This window comes from Mobula birostris, chromosome 7 (genome assembly GCF_030028105.1).
Source record: "Mobula birostris isolate sMobBir1 chromosome 7, sMobBir1.hap1, whole genome shotgun sequence".
NCBI classification, from domain to species: Eukaryota; Metazoa; Chordata; class Chondrichthyes; order Myliobatiformes; family Myliobatidae; genus Mobula; species Mobula birostris.
Genome location: NC_092376.1, coordinates 133593657 through 133614833, shown reverse-complemented (window position 1 = coordinate 133614833; position 21177 = coordinate 133593657). Strand labels below are relative to the sequence as shown.

The window sequence follows — 21177 nt, the reverse complement described above, 5'->3', positions numbered from 1 at the left end:
CTGTTTACAATATATATTAATGATTTAGGTGAGGGAATTAAAAGTAACATTAGCAAATTTGTCGATGACACAAAGCTGGGTGGCAGTGTGAAATGTGAGGAGGATGTTATGAGAATGCAGGGTGACTTGAACAGGCTAGGTGAGTGGGCAGATGCATGGCAGATGCAGTTTAATGTGGATAAATGTGAGGTTATCCACTTTGGTGGTAAGAACAGGAAGGCAGATTATTATCTAAATAGAGTCAAGTTAGGAAAAGGGGAAGTACAATGAGATCTAGGTGTTCTTGTACATCAGTCACTGAAAGCAAGCATGCAAGTACAGCAGGCAGTGAAGAAAGCTAATGGCATGCTGGCCTTCATATCAAGGGGAATTGAGTATAAGAGCAAAGAGGTCCTTCTGCAGCTGTACAGGGCCCTGGTGTGATCACACCTGGAGTACTGTGTGCAGTTTTGGTCTCCAAATTTGAGGAAGGACATTCTTGCTATTGAGGGAGTGCAGCGTGGGTTCATAAGGTTAATTCCCGGGATGGCGGGACTGTCATATGTCGAAAGATTGGAGCAACTGGGCTTGTATACTCTGGAATTTAGAAGGCTGAGAGGGGATCTTATTGAAACATATAAGATTATTAAAGGATTGGGCACGCTGCAGGCAGGAAGCAAGTTCCCGCTGATGGTCCAGAACCAGAGGCCACAGTTTAAGAATTAGGGGTAGGCCATTTAGAACAGAGTTGAGGAAAAACTTTTTCACCCAGAGAGTGGTGGATATATGGAATGCTCTGCCCCAGAATGCTGTGGAGGCCAAGTTTCTAGATGCTTTCAAAAAAAGAGATGGATAGAGCTCTTAAAGATATCGGAATCAAAGGTTATGGGGATAAGGCAGGAACTGGATACTGATAGTGGATGATCAGCCATGATCACAGTGGATGGTGGTGCTGGTTTGAAGGGCCGAATGGCCTACTCCTGCACCTATTGTCTATTGTCTATTGTCTTCCCTCTTCCCCAACAGTATCCAAAGCAGCATTCCTGTTGTTAAGGGGGATGGCCACAGGGATACTTAGCACTGGCTGCCTATCCTCTTTCTCCCTCCTGACGGTCACCCTATTACCTCTATCCTGCACCTTGTTTGTAACTACTTCCCTAAATGTCTCATTGATCAATCCCTTGGCCACCTGAATGATCCGGATTTCATCCATTTCCAGCTCCAATTCCTTAACATAGTCTGAAAGAAGCTGTAGCTGGAAGCACTTCTTGTAGGAATAGTCATCAGGGACGCTGGAGGTCTCCCTGCCTTTCCACATCCCACAAGCATTCCACTATCTTGCCTGGCATCCCCACAGCTCTATCTGCACAATAAAAAGAAAGAAAAATTAAATGGAAAAAAATCCTGAATTCCACACTCCAACACTGGCCACTTTGGCCACTTGACTTGCCAAATGCCTAATTATGCACAATCGAACATCTTTGTGGGAACAGTGGTGTCCCGTTCGCTTCTTTTGAACTCTCTCTCCAACTATGCAATCCAATGTCTCCTAGGGAACTGTGGTGCAGAGAACAGTCCTGGTACAACCACAACCACTTGGAGTTTAATGCCCTCAGAACTGTGGAGATGTATATTGAGTTAATAAGAAATGGGTCTCTACTCCATCCTCTCATCATCAGCAACTCAAAAGTTATCACCTTTTCAACATTCAGGTTCCTGGGTATGATAATTTCACAGGACTTCATGTGGGAGAACCATATCTCCTTCGTTAACAAAATGGCTCAGCAGAAAGTACACTTCTTGTGGCAGTTGGTAAAATTGCACCTTCCCCAGACATACAGGTGCAATTCTACAATGTCATCATGGGGAGCATCCTCACATGAGTCATTACTATCTGATCTGGTGCAGCATCCTCTCATGGTATATGGAAACTACACTGAAATATCAGCTCAGCGGAAAAGGTCATTGGGTACAGTCCACAATCAGTGCAGGACTTGTCTGTGTCCAAGACAAAGAAACAGGCAGGAAAAATCATTGCAGACACTACCCACCCTGCCAACTGCCTTTTCCAAAAACTCCCTTCAGGAAAGCGCAATAGGGCTAGTAAAATAAGAATTTCACACCATCTTAAAAGTTTTCCCCCCCAGATAGCTAATCTGATCAAGGATTCTAGTTCACCCCCCCCCCCACCCTTTATCCATTACTCCATCACTGCACTGTAAACGATTTAAAACACTTTTTATATATTGTAAATACATGCTGGTATTTATCTATTTATACATGTTTTATTCCATATCTGTCCTTTAACCTCTAAGTTTATTAACCTTTTTTATATATATCTTTATTCATTATAATTGTTGAATATTGTTGTTGTTTCTTTTTGTTGCAACGTTGTGCCCAGATCAGCACACCACAGCAAATTACTAATACATGTCAATGACCTGTATATCGTTCTCAGTTTTACTGCAGTATACATTAGAAAATTGCCATCCTCCAGCTTATTCACAAAGGCAAAAGTAAAATAGATTAATTTTAATTGCAATAATATGCAGTACAAAAATTAGGAAATATCCGAAAAGGCATTACAGCCTATGCCAATGGATTAGGATGCCATGAGCAATTGATGCAGCTTGCCAATGTGAAGGTATCCCGTAAGTAAAGCTTGCAGAGGTGATTAGTGACAGGTGAAGGGGAGACAAAGGTGAGAAGTCATTCAGAGTTTCATAATGCTCCAAGAAAGTAAATAACAAATTCCATCACTAATTTAAAGAAGACCATCGATTCATTTTTAAATTGCTTTTGAGATAAGATCGATTTGGTTAGACGTACATGCAAATCCTTTTCCCTTATAGACATTTTAATATGATCTTGAGGTATTGCCTTCAGTTTAAAAGTGTATAAAATATAGAAATGCATGGATTAAAGCGACATTGGAAAGGCATACCTCATCGGGATCACGAGCCACTATAGTTAAATCTTTCACTGGGGTCCCTGATGGATCGTGTTCAAGAACTGAAGTGGTAAATGAGTTTATTTTTGAACCTTCATTAAAATTGCAAGCATTAAGAGTACAATTATAAAAGGCAGGTGTGTTGTCATTGATATCAGTCACTGTGATGGATACAGTTGTATTTGCAGAGGCATCTTTTCCATGGACATCAGGGTTCTTTTCTTTGGCCTAGAGGGAAGTAAGAAAAAAACTGAGACTTGGATTTATCATTTAGCAGCTAACATTTTGGAGAAAAATCTTATATATTTTTATACATTTACAATTAGTTATTTTTCCTATCTGCCCATATTTGACAATTACACATTGTAGCTCAGGACTGATCATAGAAATGTTGAGTTCAGATTCCTATCTTCATTATCAGTTTAAGTCAACTACCATTATTTCAGTTTTTTGGTTGCATTTAATTAAGTTTTACTTCAGAATTTCTTCTTCTGTGCTGATGCTTGCTGTTCTTTCTGTTTAGGAATAAAATCCCAAGTGCCCTGGAGTCAAGGGAGCACTCCTATTCCTTCTGAGACCACAGCAATGATGATCAATAGAATAACATAAATTTTGTTCAGCAGCTACAGGAGCTACTGAAGAAATGGTCCCTGTATCTGCTACAAATCATTTTCTTATTGGACTACCTCAAAGGCACTAAGCCCATCATTTACAACTCATTTCTACTGTAAAAATTGCAGAACCATCTTTGCCTATGAAACATTGCAAACAACAAAGGTGCAAAAATGGTCTTTATTAATATATTTTAAAACAAACAGGATAAAATGTACATTATGTAGTTTATCCACTGTAAGAGAATTTAATCTTGTTAATGGTATCTGGAATCATGAGTTGTTTCTGGCCTCATCACTTCCTATCTGATGAATTCAAGGGGAGGAGGACACATTAAACCAAAGTATGTCAATGGGTTTTGAGTTACTCCGTTTATTTTACCCAGGATATAGCATAAAGTTCAAAATTCTGATAAAAAGTACTTCATGAAACGCATTCTCTGAATACTGCATCAATGTGCAGATTAATATTATTTCATCCAATACATTATACAATTTTAAATATACATTCTACCTTACATTATATTTTTACAGAATATGTTCCTCTGTGTTTCCACTTACCATAACTTGCAGTTCAACAACTGTGTTAAATTCAAGAAGATCTTCTCTGTCCAGTAACCCCTTGACACGTATTTCTCCATTCACAGGATCAATTTCAAATAATCCTGGAGGCTTTGAACCTGCATAAAACGTGAAAGGCTGACAAAAGCTGCATTTTTTTCATGGAAAAACAGAGCAATTTTTGATCCATCCCTAGCTGGTCATTTTCGTTCAATAGTTTGTCATACTAATTTCAAACAGGTTCACAACAAGCTACTGATAATATTGCAATGTTTTCAGGAGTTCGGAGTACACACTTTCATCTTCAGCAAAACACACTCTCTTCTTAGCTTGCCCTAAGAGGCACACCTACCATTTTATCTTTCACTTTCCAACAATTTCAACACCCAAATAGGTGAAATCATTTGCACTTTTGCAATTTAGTGTACAGCAATTAGTGTTCACAAAATAATCTCCTCTACAATGGAGAAATAAAAAGCAGATTGGGTAACGTGTGACCGAGAACTTTCAGATCTCCTTCAATTTAATTTCTATGATGTCCAACTCAAGCTGCAGAAACAACAGCTTATCTTCAAAGTAAGCAAATTAAAGCTCTCAGAATTTAACATGACCAGTTTTTCTAGTTTATATTAGAACGAGTTATTTCTGATAAAATGTCATCAACTTAGATTTATCCTCTGCACAGATGGTGTGTATTTTTTGATTTTCTGTTTTTTTTATTGTTGCACTCATCTGAAAGTGCAGGAGCAATGTAAAAAATTAAGCAACAGTGAAATAAAAAAGCATATAAGTTATTGAAAGTGGATGATCTCTTTTCGGCATATTAAGAATAATGTTTTGATTTTATCATGTACACACTTAATTGCCTGATAGCGTGGGAAATATATAGCAAAATTTCAAATGAGATCAACACTCAGATTCATAAGAAAGAGTAAAAGTAGAGAATGAAAACACTATGTCTACCTACTTTGAATAGCATATGTAATTTCATCATTAATTCCTCGATCACCATCTGTGGCGAAAACACGAAATACTGAAGATCCCTGCAAAATAAATGTAACTCAAAACCTTCTTCTGCAGTTAGTTCCAATAGCAGCATGATTTACATAATTAATTGTGAACGTTATGAAATATTAAATAACTGACTATCTCGGTCTTTCTGTTAGATTTCAAATTATTCGTGTTCTTGAAGTTGTTTATATTTTATTCCATGTTTCCTTTTTAAATCATACAGTATAACAAGCACATTGAAGTATACAGAAACTTTATGTATATGTGTTTTGTGTTGGGCACGTGGCCAAGTGGTTAAGGCGTTCGTCTAGTTATCTCAAGGTCGCTAGTTCGAGCCTCAGCTGTGGCAGCATGTTTGTGCCCTTGAGCAAGGCACTTAATCACACATTGCTCTAGTCTGTGCGAGGAGTGGCGCCCCACACAGACTTCCAATCTGCGCCTTGTAAGGCATGAAAATGCCCGACGCAGGCCTCTCATGGTCTGAGTCGACGTTCCCTCCCTTACGTATATGGTACACTATAAAAACTTCTAAAAAAAACTGATTTGCAAGGTCCACATCTATTGTGGCCTACGTAAAAATATTTCCTGTCCAACATGAAGCCAACTTTACCAGTTAGTGGAGTCAAAATTGTGAAATGTTCAAGACAAACAGAATTATCTACACAGATTTGTTCTCTCTATCCAATCCCAAACATTGCCCCAGTTAAAGGTGAATCCATTGGTCCAAAATCACAATTTAAGTTTCTAATCTACTCATTCATATCACAAGATACTATGTGATTATAAAAGTCTATTGAAATTTGAGAATGAATAAGTAATTACATATCACTTCCATCTTCCCCCTAGGGAAATCCATTCCATAAACCATTCACTGATCACAGAGAGATTGTTAATGCCCAAATGTGGATGGATTAGAGAAGAATGGTGGATGTCATTTTATTTTGAATAAGTCAAGGAAGTCTGCTTCAACATGACCACTCATTCTATAATAGCCCAATGTGGATATAATTCATACTTCCTCAACTTTCGTTCCACAAGTTTTCCCCTAATCTCTGGTCCACAATCTCTCATCCAAATTGCCATTCACCATTTCTTCTGACTTTAAGGGTATAATCTTTCATGCTCTATTTTCTGTTGACTATCTCACCCTGGCCATCCATGATCTCACTCCCTTTAGGCCTTCCTTCAATGAATGATCTTTTCCTACAGGCCCATCTATAATCCATCTGCAATGCTTCCTCTGTGGTTACTAGTTGCATGTTAGTGCAGGGCTTTCACTAGACTACTTATTTCTTCTGAACATCAATTTAAAGAAAGAAAAAAAACTACTAATACTGCTAAGATTAAATTTTGGGTTGTGTGGTGGAGATAAGTCCCTACCAAAGGAGGTGTAAGGCGCTCCTTCCCTCTGCTAGCCTGCAGGTCACCCATGGGCAAGCTGTAGCACCTGCTTAGCATGCCCACCCCCCAATCAGAGTCGCATGAAGCCATGGAAGCAGGTGGTGGATGGTCATATGAGCAGTTGGTTAATATCACAAGTCCTGGGTATGCGACCACTGACTCCAGGCAGACAATCTCTGAAGAGTATTGATAATGGCAGGGGTCAATCTATCTTCTTTAAATAAATCCAAAAAAGAATTAATACCTTTATTTTTCCAAAGTAAAAAAATTGGATCACTCAAAGAAGGCTTAAAAAAGTAATTTCGATAAATTAAACTACAAAGTTTAAATTTCTTAAGATTAAAAAAATTGCGGAACTGGAGCCAAATTTGTAAAGAATGCTTAATCACAGGGTATAGGTTTAAATGTTTTGGTCTTGTTCTATACTGGAACAGTTCTGAAAGTCCATTTTTTTGACAATTTCAAAAGCACTTAAAATTAATTTACAACCTAACAAATTAACTGTGCTTTTTGGAATAATTCCTCAAAATATCACTGGTATCTCTGTGTCTGACCAACAACTTATTGCTTTTGTTACATTGATAGCTAGGAGGGCCATTTTGTTGAAGTGGAAGGATACATCAGCTCCCACTTTGTCACAATGGTTCTCTCAAGTGATGCTATGTCTTAGTTCGGAGAAAATTAGAAGTTGAACCTTTGAACCTTTATTTGATTTTGAGAAAAGATGGGGTTCGTTTGCTTGTTATTATCATTTGAGTTAATTGATAGATTTCCTCCATGATCTAATTATAAATTTTTGGTTTTTTTCTTGCTAGCAGTTTGATGTTTATCTTTAGAAGCTTTCTGTATGATGCATGGCTCCAGGTTGCACACCTAATGGGGTTTTTTTCCCACTTTTTCTGCTTAGAAGGGTTTTTTTTGTTATCACCAAAATTTTTCAATCCTTAAAATAATGTTTTCTTTTCCTTGAGACATTGCAAGTTTTGTTTACTTCGATGTACTCATGTTATTTTTCAATAATATAATAATAATAAAAAGATTTGAAAGATAATGGCAGGGGTCATCCATCCTGTAAAGACACTGCCCGGAAGAAGGCAATGGTAAAGCACTTCTGCAGAAAAATTTCCCAGGAATAATGACTGCCATAGACCATGATCACCTACATCATGATATGGAACATAATGATGATGAAGATTAAACAGGCACAAGAAAACCACAAGAACCCCACTCCCAGTCATTCAGACTCCAGTTTCCACTCTTTCCCCATCTCCTTAGAAGTATTGGAGTCATTACTTCAACAGATTATTTATTTACATCACCCTTCTTCCACCTTCATACAATAGCTTTAAACTTTCTGGGCAATATATACTAGCAATGCATACATACCACTGTTGAATTCTCAGAGACTGTGGTTTGATAAGGGGTTCTCTGAAATTCTGGGTTTATGTCAGGGACATCTTTAATATTAATAACTGCAAATGCAGAAGATGTTCGAATAATAAAATTTCCAAGATATTCTCCACCAAGATCCTAGAAAACAAACACTATATTTATTCAGAACTTAAACCAATAAAAAATAAATACAGCAATTTAATCAAAATAATTGGAACCTTACTGAAGCGTTGATCTTTAATTGATAATGCATGCTTTTCTGGTTGTAATTCAGTGTACCATTCAAAAAAACACTTCCATTCTGCTGAATTCCAAAAAGATAAGGGTCATTTGGCAGAGCCTGTAACGGGATAAGAAAAAAGGAGTTATCCAGCTATTTAGAAGCTATTAGATAATTTATGACTCACTGGTATATGATTCATACAATGAGTGGTACAATTCACATAATACAGGAGCAGTTAACGCGAGAGATTCTGCAGATACTAGAAATCTGGAGCAACACGCACAAGGTGCTGGAGGAACTCAGCAGGTCAGGTAGCATCAGTGGAGGGAAATGTCAGTTGACACTTCGGGCCAAGATCCTTCATAAGGACAATTGCAGGAACAGTTGAGCATGGTATATCTTCAGTTAGGCACACACGTTGTGTTCCTTCTCTGAAATAGTTTTGGTACTGGTGTTGAAATTGATAGAAAAGTAAATATACAGTGCTGTGCAAAAGCTTTAGGCATATACAGTATACTTCTTGATGGAAAACAACAAAGGCAGGATTTCCTATACAACTGTCAAATAGAAAACTTAGTAATTTCAGAATTAAGTGAGTTGGTTTCCATACATCAATAATATTGTGTTACAAATATTGATATGTAGCATTCTGAATCACAAGAAATTCTGCAGATGTTGGAAAGCCAAAGCAACACACAGAAAATGCTGGAGGAACTCAGCAGGCCAGGCAGCGTCTTTGGAAATGAATAAAGAGTTGACATTTTGGGCCGAGACTCTCCCTCAGGATTTGAAAGGAAGGAGAAGATGCCAGAATAGAAAGGTGGGGGGAGGGGAAGGAGGGTAGCTAGGAGGTGATTGGTGAAGCCAGGTGGGTAGGAAAGGTAAAGGGCTGGAGCAGAAGCAATGTGATAGGAGAGGAGAGTGGACCATAGGAGAAAAGGAAGGAGGAGGTGATAAGCAGGTGAAAAGAGGCAGGAGGCCAGAGTGGAGAATAGAAAAAAGAGCGAAGGGGATGAACAATTATTTTTCACCAGAAGGAGAATTCAATCTCCATGTCATCAGGTTGGAGGCTACCCAGACAGAATACAAGATGTTGCTCCTCCACCCTGAGGGTGTCCTCATCATGACAATTGACCAACATGTTGGAACAGGAATGGGAATTGGAATTCAAATGTTTAGGCACCAGAAAATTGTGCTTTTGGTGGATGGAGTGGAGGTGCTCTACGAAGTGGTCCCCCAATTTATGACAGACTTACCAACATAGAGAATGCTACATAAGGGGCACCAGACACACAGATGACCCAGCAGATTCGCAGGTGAAATGTTGCCTCATCTGGAAAAACTGTCAGTCCCTGAAAAGAGGTGAATGGGCCAGTGTGGCACTTTGGCTGCTTGGAGGGTTAAGTGCCGGGATGGAGATGAGTGGGGAGGGTATGAATGGGCAAGGGAGTCATGGAGAGAGTGATCCCTGTGAAAAGCAGGAAGGGAAGGGAAGTAAATATATGTTTTGTGGTAGGGTCTCTTTGGAGACAGTGGAAGCTGCAGAGAATGAAGTGTTGGATGTAGAGGCTCAGAGGTGGTAGATAAGGAGAGGAGGAACTCCATCATTGTTAAGGCAGTAGGAAGATGGTGTGATCACAGATGTTTTGGAAATGGAGGAGATTCAGATGAGGCCAGCATCAATGATGGAGGAAGGGAAATCCAGTTCTTTGAAGAAGGAAGACATCTTTGATGTTCTGGAAAGGAAAGACACATCCTGAGAACAGATACAGCAGAGACAAAGGAACTGAAAAAAAGGGAACAGCATTTTTACAGGAGACAGGTAAAAAGGGGTATATCAAGGTAACCATGGGAAAAGATGTCAGTTGACAGTCTGTCTCCAGAGATGGAGGCAGAGAGATCAAGAAAGGGAGGGAGGTGTCAGAAATGGACAAAGAGCAGGGTGGAAGTTGGAGAAAAAAACTGATAAAGTTGACAAGCTCAGCATGGGTGCATGAAGTAGCACCAACGTAATAGTTAATGTAATTGAATTGACTTTATCTCTTACTTCCTTCACAGACATGAGTAAAAATCTTTACGTTATGTCTCCGTCAGTATGTGCAATGTGCAATTTAAAGTAACCTGTAATAAAAAGTATGTACAATAGGAGAGTCAGTATGGCATAGAATTACAATTGTATCAGCTTGAGTTAACCAGTCTGATGGCCTGGAGGAAGAAGCTGTCCCAGAGCCTGTTGGTCCTGGCTTTTATTCTGTGGTACCGTTTCCCGGATGTTAGCAGCTGGAACAGTTTGAGGTTGGGGTGACTCGGGTCCCCAATGAACCTTCAGGCCCTTTTTACACACCTGTCTTTGTAAATGTCCTGAATAGTGGGAAGTTCACATCTACAGATACACTGGGCTGTCCGCACCACTCTCTGCAGAGTCCTGTGATTGAGAGAAGTACAGTTCCCATACCAGGCAGTGATGCAGCCAGTCAGGATGCTCTCAATTGTGCCCTGCAGAAAGTTTTTAGAAATTGGGGACTCATGCCAAGCTTCTTCAACTGTCTAAGGTGAAAGAGGTGCTGTTGTGCTTTTTTTCACCACACAGCCAGTATGTACAGACCAGGTGAAATCCTCGGTGATGTGTGTGCTGAGGAACTTAAAGCTGTTCGCCCTCTCAACCCCAGATCCATTGATATCAACAGGGGTGAGCCTATTGACATCAATGGAGGAAGAGTTGGGGGCATCACTGGGAAGGTTGGAATATGGACTGTTCTAGGTTGCTTAATGAGAAGGCCGCCATAGCTGTGGCCCACACGGGTGTTCGTGGATACTACTTGAGTCTGGAGAAATTGGGAGAAGCCAAAGGTAAAATTGCTGAGGGTGAGGACCAGTTCTGCCAGACGGAGCAGTACGGTAGTGGAGGGGAACTGGTTGGTTCTTTTATTGGGGAAGAAGCAGAGATCTTTAAGGGCTTCTTGGTGGGAGATAGAAGTGAATAGGGACTGGACATCTATGGTGAAAATGAGGTAGTCAGGACCAGGGAGTTGCAAGAGGAGATCGAGAGCATGAGAAGTGCTACGGATATAGGTGGAAAGGGGTTGAACCAAGAGGGATAGAATGGAGTCGAGGTATATGAGAAGACATTAGTTCAGTGGGCAGGAGCAGACAGAGGCAATGGGCTTACCGGGGCAGTCAGGTTTGTGGATCTTGGGTAGGAGGCAGAAACAAGCAGTGTGGAGTAAGGGAACCATGAGTGTGGTGGCAGTGGATGGGAGATCTCCTGAGTAGTTAAGGTCAATGATGGCGTCAGAGGGAGTTTTCTGATGGTCCGGAGTGGGGTCCTTCTCAAGGGGTAGGTAAGAGGAGGTGTCTGAGAGTTGCCGTTTGGGGTAGAAGTCAATCCACTACACTACAACAGCACCCCCTTTGTTTGATGGTAAGGTTGGGATAAGTGAGAAGAGACTGGAGAGCAGTGCATTGTGAGGGGGCAGCACGTAGCACTCTTCGAAAGTTTTTACTGAAGTTTATGTTTCTTGGGGTTTGTTACTCACAATATAACTTACTCCAAAATATTTTGCAACATGATGGATTTTTTATACAGTATTTCATTTGGAAAAAGACACAAAAGACCACAGATGCTGGAGTCTAGAGCACCAAACGATCTGCGGGAGGAACCCAGCAGGTTAAAGCAGCATCTGTGGGACGAAAGGAATTTCTTGATGCAGGATTTCAATCCAATATGTTGACAATCCCTTTCCTCCCATAGATTCTGCTTGACCGGCTGAGTTCCTCCAGCACCTTGTCAGTTGTACCAAGTGATTAAAGTTTGTGTTGAAATATTATTTAAATTTTCCAGGAGATTTTCTACCATTTTCAGAGTTATGAAATTATAGGCAGGATGGGCCCCTAAAATGAATACAATAAATTGAAGATAAGTGTTTCGAGCAATGGGATGGCCTGGTTTGCCTGTCAGCTGCTCCATCCTCCTTTTCAAAATAAAGGCTCCCATTTATTTTGATTGCCAATGGAGCAATTGTTCTAAAGATAAAATTGGGTCATCTCAAGCAGCAGTTCTCTCAAAGCTGTTTTTCAAAAGTATGTTCATCAGGAACTGTAATCACAAGAAGCCAGAAGTAACAAATAATAGAAATTTTTAAAAATCACTGCCATTTCTTGGTTTTCCAATAACACTGTACTTACTTCTACAACCTTGTACTGTACTGTTCCAGCAGGTCCAAGATCATTATCCACTGCCTTTACATTAAATAATATTGCACCTTCAGTTTCATTCTGTAAAAAGTAAGTATATTCCATAATTATATGACAGGAAGAATTTAAACGGCGTGCATTTTTTCTTCAGCGGTTTGATCGAGGCATGACTGTGCCAGCGCATGTACGTCAGTGAGTTAGAACGGCAGGAAGAATTTGAAAAGAAGACAGCTTTATAGGGCAGGCATTAGAGTAGAGGGAGCCAGAGTAGGAGGGCTTCGGCGATAACGGGTCGAGGCGCAGTAGGTTACTAGTGAAGAGTATGAAACATGTCTGTGAGGCTGGTGTTCTGTACTGTGTGTGAAGGATGTGAGATGTCCGGGAGACTCCCAGACTTCCAGACAGCCACATCTGCGCCAGGTGCATCAAGCTGCAGCACCTTAGGGACTGTGTGAGGGAACTGGAGTTGCAGCTCAAGTCAAGTCAAGTCACTTTTTATTGTCATTTCAACCATAACTGCTGGTACAGAAGATAGTAAAAGTGCGACAACTTTTTTCAGGACCATAGTGCTACATGAAACAACACAAAACCACACTGAACTACGTAAGAAAAAACACAAAAACTACACTAGACTACAGACCTATCCAGGACTGCATAAAGTGCACAAAACATTGCAGGCACTACAATAAATAATAATAAATAATAAACAAGACAATAGGTACAGTAGAGGGCAGTAGGCTGGTGTCAAGCCAGGCTCTGGGTATTGAGGAGTCTGATGGCTTGGGGGAAGAAACCGTTACATAGTCTGGTCGTGAGAGCCCGAATGCTTCGGTGCCTTTTTCCAGATAGCAAGAGGGAGAAGAGTTTATAGGAGGGGTGCATGGGGTCCTTCGTAATGCTGCTTGCTTTGCGGATGCAGCGTGTGGTGTAAATGTCTGTGATGGCGGGAAGAGAGACCCCGATGATCTTCCCAGCTGACCTCACTATCCGCTGCAGGGTCTTACGATCCGAGATGGTGCAATTTCTGAACCAGGCAGTGATGCAGCTGCTCAGCATGCTCTCAATACAACCTCTGTAGAATGTGGTGAGGATGGGGGTGGGAGATGGACTTTTCCTCAATGTCCTTCCTCAGGTCAGGGAAAGTCAGGTGATAGAGAGGAGCTATAGACAAGGAGTCACACTGGGCCTAGGGAGACAGATAAGTGGGCAGCAGTCAGAGAGGGAAGGGCAAGAGTCAGATACTAGAGAGCACACCCGTGGCTGTTCCCCTTAACAATAAGTACTCCTGTTTGAGTACTGTTGGTGGGGGGGGGGGGGAACGGGAATGACCTACCTAGGGGAAGCAACAGTGGCCACACCTCTGGCACAGAGTCTGGCCCTGTACTCAGAAGGGTAAGGAAAGGAAGAGAATGGCAGAAAGGAGACTCCATAGTTAGGGGGTCAGACAGGCAATTCTGTGGATACAGAAAAGAAATACGGACGGTAGTTTGCCTCCCAGATGCCAGGATCCGGGTAGTTTCTGATCAAGTCCACAATATCCTGAAGTGGAAAGGTGAACAGCCAGAGGTCATGGTACATATTGGTACCAATGACATAGGTAGGAAAAGGAAAAGTTCCTGAAAACAGACTACAGGAAGGTAGGAAAGAAGCTGAGAAGCAGGACCACAAAAGTAGTAATCTCGTGACAGTGAGTATAGGAATAGAGTGAGGTAGAGGATAAGTGCATGGCTGAGGGTTTGGAGCCGGAGGCAGGGATTCAGATTTCTGGATCATTGGGACAATTCTTGGGGCAGGCGTGACTTGTACAAAAGGGATGGGTTGCATTTGAATCCGACCAATATCCTGGCAGGGAGGTTTGCTAAGGCTATTGGGGAGAGTTTAAACTGGAATTTCGGGGGATGGGAACTGAAGAGATGGAGGATGGGGTGGTTGGCTCACAAATTGAGAATGCTTGGAGACAGTGTGAGAGGGTGGATAGGCAGGTGATAGAGAAGGGATACGCTCAGACCAATGGTTTGAGATGTGTCTATTTTAATGCGAGGAGTATTATGAACAAAGCAGTTAGGGATGGGCAGGTGATAGAGAATGGATACGCTCAGACCGATGGTTTGAGATGTGTCTATCTTAATGCAAGTAGTATTATGAACAAAGCGGATGAGCTTAGAGCGTGGATCAGTACTTGGAGCTATGATGTTGTGGCCATTTCAGAGACTTGGATGGCTCAGCGGCAGGAATGGCTACTTAGAGTGCCAGGCTTTAGATGTTTCAGAAAGGACAGGGAGGAAGGCAAAAGAGGTGGGGGTGTGACATTGCAGATCAGAGATAGTGACACGGCTGCAGAAAAGGCGGAAGTCATGGAGTGATTGTCTACGGAGTCTCTGTGGGTGGAAGTTAGGAACAGCAAGGGGTCAATACCTCCACTGGGTGTTTTCTTATAGACCACCCAATAGTAACAGGGAAATTGAGGGGCAGATAGGGAGACAGATTCTGGAACCCGTGCAATAATAACAGGGCCGTCGTGGTGGGAGATTTTAGTTTCCCAAATATTGATTGGCATCTCCCTAGAGCAAGGGGTTTAGATCGGGTGGAGTTTGTCAGGTGTGTTCAGGAAGGCTTCCTGACACAATATGTAGATAAGCCTACAAGAGGAGAGGCTGTACTTGATCCGGTATTGGGAAATGAACCAGGTCAGGTGTCAGATCTCTCAGCATTGGAGAGGGCTAGGAACAGACAAGTTAGGAAAGCATTTAATTGGAGTAAGGCAAAATATGAAGCTATCAGGGAGGAACTTGAAAACATAAATTGGGAGCAGATGTTCTCTGGGAAATGCATAACAGAAATGTGGCAAATGTTCAGGGGAGATTTGCGTGGCGTTCTGCATAGGTACGCTTCAATGAGATAGGGAAAGGATGGTAGGGTACAGGAACCATGATGTACAAAGGCTGCTGTAAATCTAGTCACAAAGAAAAGAAGAGCTTACGAAAGGTTCAAGAAACTAGGTAATGATAGAGATCTAGAAAATTATAAGGCTAGCAGGAGGGAGATTAAGAATGAAATTAAGAGAGCCAGAAGGGGCCATGAGAAGGCCTTGGCAAGCAGGATTAAAGAAAACCCCAAGGCCTTCTACAAATATGTGAAGAGCAAGAGGATAGGACCTGAGAGAATAGGACCAATCAAGTGTGACAGGGGAAAAGTGTGTGTGGAACTGGAGAAGATAGCAGAGGTACCTAATGATTACTTTGCTTCAGTATTCACTATGGAAAAGGACCTTGGCAATTGTAGGGATGACTAACAGCGGACTGAAAAGCTTGAGCATATAGACATTAATGAAAGAGGATGTGCTGGAGCTTTTGGAAAACATCAAGTTGGATAGGTCACAGGGACTGGACGGTATGTACCCCATGCTACTGTGGGACGCGAGGGAGGAGATTGCTGAGCCTCTGGCAATGATCTTTGCATCATCAATGGGGAAGGAGAGGTCCTGGAGGACTGGAAGGTTGCAGATGTTGTTCCCTTATTGAAAGGAAGTAGAGATAGCCCTGGAAATTACAAACAATTGAGTCTTACCTCAGTGTTTGGTAAGTTGATGGAGGAGATCCTGAGAGGCAGGATTTATGAACATTTGGAGAGGCATAATATGATTAGCAATAGTTAGCATGGCTTTGTCAAGGGCAGGTCATGCCTTACGAGCCTGAGTGAATTTTTTAAAGATGTGACTAAACATATTGATGAAGGTAGAGCAGTAGATGTACTGTATATGGATTTTAGCAAGGCATTTGATAAGGTACCCTATGCCAGGCTTATTGAGAAAATAAGGAGGTATGTGATCCAAGGGGACCTTGCTTTGTGGATCCAGAATTGGCTTGCCCACAGAAGGCAAAGAGTGGTTGTAGACAGGTCATATTCTGCATGGAGGTCGGTGACCAGTGGTGTGCCTCAGGGATCTCTTCTGGGACTCCTACTCTTCGTGATTTTTATAAATGACCTGGATGAGGAAGTGGAGGAATGGGTTAGTAAATTTGCTGATGACACAAAGGTTGAGGGTGTTGTGGATAGTGTGGAAAGCTGTCAGATGTTACAGCTGGACATTGATAGGATGCAAAACTGGGCTGAGAAGTGGCAGGTGGAGTTCAACCCAGATAAGTGTGAGGTGGTTCATTTTGGTAGGTCAAATATGATGACAGAATATAGTATTAATGGTAAGACTCTTGGAGGTGTGGAGGATCAGAGGGATCTTGGGGTCCGAGTCCATAGGACACTCAAAGCTGCTGCGCAGGTTGACTCTGTGGTTAAGAAGGCACATGGTGCATTGGCCTTCATCAATTGTGGGATTGAGTTCAAGATCCGAGAGGTAATGTTGCAGCTGTATAGGACCCTGGTCAGACCCCACTTGGAGTACTGTGCTCAGTTCTGGTCGCCTCACTACAAGAAGGATGTGGAAACCATAGAAAGAGTGCAGAGGAGATTTACAAGGATGTTGCCTGGATTGGGGAGCATGCCTAATGAGAATAGGTTGAGTGAATTTGGCCTTTTCTCCTTGGAGCGACAGAGGATGAGAGGTGTCCTGATAGAGGTGTATAAGGCGATGAGAGGCTTTGATCGTGTGGATAGTCAGAGGCTTTTTCCCAGGGGTGAAATGGTTAACACGAGAGGGCACAGTTTTAAGGTGCTTGGAAGTAGGTACAGAGGAGATGTCAGGGGTAAGTTTTTTTTTACGCAGAGAATGGTGAGTGTGTGGAATGGGCTGCCAACGACAGTGGTGGAGGTGGATATGATAGGGTCTTTTAAGAGACTCCTGGATAGGTACATGGAGCTTAGAAAGATAGAGGGCTATGGTTAATCCCAGGTAATTTCTAAAGTAAGTACATGTTCGGTACAGCATTGTGGGCCGAAGGGCCTGTATTGTGCTGTAGGTTTTCTATGTTCTATGTTCTTTTAATTCAAGTAACAATTTCAAGAATTTAGCCTGTCACAGTCATAATAACTTTTATATTACCTTACATAAGTTAAAAAAGTAATGATATTATTCAGAGTTCAAAGGTAACTCAGTATTTTCCCTCACTTTTTGCTCTACTTATTTAATTTATTTGAATGTATACTTATTGTAATTTATAGTTTTATTTCTATGTATTGCAACGTGTTGCTAGCACAACACAACAAATTTCACAACATTTGCCAGTGATATTAAACCTGATTCTGATTCTAATTTGGAGGTTTGGACTAATACTTAGACCGAGACTTGGATCTAGGTATTTTTTTTCAATCCCTTCATGATAAATTAGACATTTAAATCTAATCAAACAAATCTGGATTAGCAAAATTACCAGCAGTAATTGTGGCACAAATATGAGAAAATCTGCAGGCACTGGAAATCCAAGCAATACACACAAAATGCTGGAGGAACTCAGCAGGCCAGGCAGCATCTATGGAAAAGAGTAAACAGTCAACTTTTCAGGGTGAGACCCCTCATCAGGACCAGGCCCGAAACATCGACTGTTTACTGTTTTCCATATTCTGCCTGTCCTGCTGAATTCCTCCAGCATTTTGTGTGCATTGCTTAATAGTAATTGTAGGCATGAAAGTTACAAACTGTCACTAAAATCTTTTTAGAAGTATACAATTCCGTGTATGCATGACACAGAACACTGTGTTAATGCAAACCAATTTCTAAGCATGTATGGTTAACTAATATTGATTAGGAAATAAAACCTATGTAACCTATGCAGAAATATCACTATTATTATTCTAAACCTACCAAGGTAAAGGGATTGAGAATTATATATGTCATATACCTAATCAAAATTGAAAGAATAAACTTTGTAATAAAAGACCACTTTGTTTAATATGCACTTCATAACCCCTACATTTTTTTTTGCTTTCTCTCTCTCTTTCTAACTGTTCTCATTCATTCATTGACCGTATAACCTTGTTTACATCTTATCTCCATGGCGACCTCAGTTTTAGCCTATCAGGGACAACCCACTTCCCATTCTTACCGCTGTTTTACCAGCTTCCTTTGTCTCTTCCCCAGATCAAACAAAGGGTCTTTAACTTGAAATGTTAACTCCGTTTCTCATTCTGTAGGTAAGACCTGACCTGTGTAAATTTCCAACATTACCTATTTCTACTATGGTTTAACACTGGCAGTGAGAAAGCTCTTAGAAACAAGTAACACCTTCTTAATTAGCATGGAATGATAAAAAAAACAGTAAGGGTGTATTAAAAGAAAATCTTCTCTTTGAGAAACATGATGAGTCATTTGATTAGGTAATGAAGAAGGTAAATGAAGGCAATGCCATTATAGCTGTGTGTATGGATTTCCAAAAGAACAAAGCCCACTTATTAAAACCCACACTGTCACTGTCACTGAAGCCAATAGTTTCAAATGTGCACCTGAAGCATAGATACAAATTAATTAAGGGATATAAAACTGGTTTGGCAAACAGGTTCACAAATGACTGCTTTTGGGACTGGTTCTCTCCACTGATATTTGCTCAATGTTCAGTATCAGAAATTCTACTAGCGTTAATGTCTTGAATTTTGAGGTATAGGCCCAATTTTGAAATTTGAATATGATTTAGGGCCGTAATAAATGAGGAAGGTATAATAAGATTTAGGATTTAACTGTAATAAGCCATGAACACACTACTGGAAAGAGCAGACACAGCACATACATTTCATCACACAAAAAAAAAGTCCGGTGATCTTTTTGGTCAAAAGAATGTGGAAAAACAATCTACGACAAATGTTTCAATTTTAAAGAGTGCGTAAGAAGGAAATGTGTTTGTATACAAACCTTTGGTGAAAGGACAACGAAGTACAGATATAGAAAGTTGCTGCGAAACCTGTGCTTCAGCACTTTTTGCTATATTTTAAGTTCCAGCATCTGTAGTATATATTAATTTATTTAGAGATACAGCACAGAATAGCCCCTTTAAGCTGTGCCACCGACAACCCCCAATTTAGCCATTGCCGATGCAAAGAACAATTTACAATGGCCAACTGACCTACTAACTGGTACCTCACTGGACTGTAGGAGGAAGCCCACACATTCCACCGGGAGGACAGACAGACTCCTCACAGTGGCCGCCACAATTGAACTCCGAACTCAATACCCCAAGCTGAAATAGTGTCATGCTACCCACTACGCTGCAGTACCATGTGTTTTGACTTTCAAACAGTAAGTTATTTGGATTTCAGTTTTTTTTTCAGAAATAGCAGCTAGGAAGTCATTCCAGACATAAGCAAAATAGCAGTTCACCTCCACATCCAACATTATGTCCATTTCGGGGTACTCTACTGCAAAAGGATTATGCAAGTGCTAGAGGGGAGAAGGTTACCAGACTAGCTCCAGCAATGATTCTAATTGGACTGGAGAAGCTATCCTCTACAGAGCAGAGAAATTTAACAGGAAATTTGATAAAGATGTTATACATCACAAAGAATATGAACTCTGGTTTCCAGAAATAGGAAAGTATACAGTACATCCACTGATCTTAAAGGCCATGGGACAGGTCATAAGGTGAGGCACCAGGGTAGCCTAGTGGTTCGTGTGACGCTATTACAGCTCGGGGCATCAGAGATTGGAGTTCAATTCCAGTGCCATCAGGAAGGTGTTTATACATTCTCCCAATTACTTTGTGAGTTGTCTCCAGGTGCTTCTGCTTCCTCCCACAGTCCAAAGATGTACTGGTTAATAGGTTAATTGGTCGTTGTAACTTGACCTGTGATTAGGCTATGGCTCTACAGGTAGGCTGCAGCTCGTTAGGCTGGAAGAGCCTATTCCACATTGTATCTCTAAATAAAATTAAAACACACACAAATAGAATGTTTTATTAGTTGAGGCATAGAATATAAGAGCAGGGAGGTTATGCTAAATGTGGATACATTGCTGTTTAGATTACAGTTAGAGTTTTGCTTAGAATTTACATTACAGAAAAGAGAATGCAGGGAAGGTTCATAAAGAAGATTGCCATTAGGAGGGAATACTGATTGATTGTTTTGGAAAAGGGCAAACTGTGGAGAGACAATTAGAATATATATAATGATGATGGAAAGATCTGCTTTCCTTAGCAGAGAAATCAAAAATCAGATGAGATTGTTTTAAATCAGGGGTGCCCAACCTTTTTTGCACCGTGGACTGGTTTAATATTGACAATATTCTTGCAGACCGGCCAACCAGGGTGGGGGGGGGGGGGCGGCAGAGGTAGGGGAATGTTCAAATAGGGTTAAATTCACCTCAACATGTCTTTTACAGTTATGGTTGCCAACTTTCTCACTCCCAAATAAGGGACAAAAATAGCCGTCAAAACACTTTACCCCCGGAAAGACTAGCATGACAATGAAGCCTTGCGCGGTCACCTGTGTGCATGCGTGACGTGCGCATGTGATGTGCGCATGCGTGTACACGCCGATTCCCCCCCCCCACAACTCGGTTTTGCCTTCATCTTCCCGACTATACTGTACATACATTATTTCTACTTTATATAGGCTGTGTATTTATCATATCATTCCTGCTTTTACTGTATGTTAGTGTTATTTATTTTCGGTTTTATGTGTTATTTGGTATGATTTGTTAGGTTATTTTTTGGGTCTGAGAACGCTCAAAAATTTTTCCCATATAAATTAATGGTAATTAGTTCTTCTCTTTACGCCATTTCGGCACGAAAGGTTTCATAGGAACGCTCTACCTTAGCGGGGGAAATACAGGACAAACCAATTTAGCCCAATATACTGGATATCCCAGCAAATACGGGACAGTTGACAACCCTATGTTCAAGTTCAACAGTGTGTGACAGGGAATGAGGAAAGGTGCAGCTGACTCATATCGTTTCCTCACAGCCCGATAGCACATG

General features: G+C 41.1%; 1 protein-coding gene across 3 annotated transcripts in view; it reads right to left on the bottom strand.

The window, feature by feature from the left end:
• The window catches only part of cdhr2 (cadherin related family member 2), a 138824-nt gene that overhangs the window by 72906 nt on the left and 44741 nt on the right, over positions 1–21177 (bottom strand). For all 3 annotated transcript variants that reach the window (XM_072263783.1, XM_072263782.1, XM_072263784.1), the window contains 6 exons: positions 12314–12403; positions 8129–8245; positions 7900–8043; positions 5069–5144; positions 4102–4220; positions 2924–3157 (listed from right to left, as the gene is read on the bottom strand). In XM_072263783.1, the coding sequence (XP_072119884.1) occupies positions 2924–3157; positions 4102–4220; positions 5069–5144; positions 7900–8043; positions 8129–8245; positions 12314–12403 (780 nt within the window). The remainder of the gene's footprint in view (positions 1–2923; positions 3158–4101; positions 4221–5068; positions 5145–7899; positions 8044–8128; positions 8246–12313; positions 12404–21177) is intronic.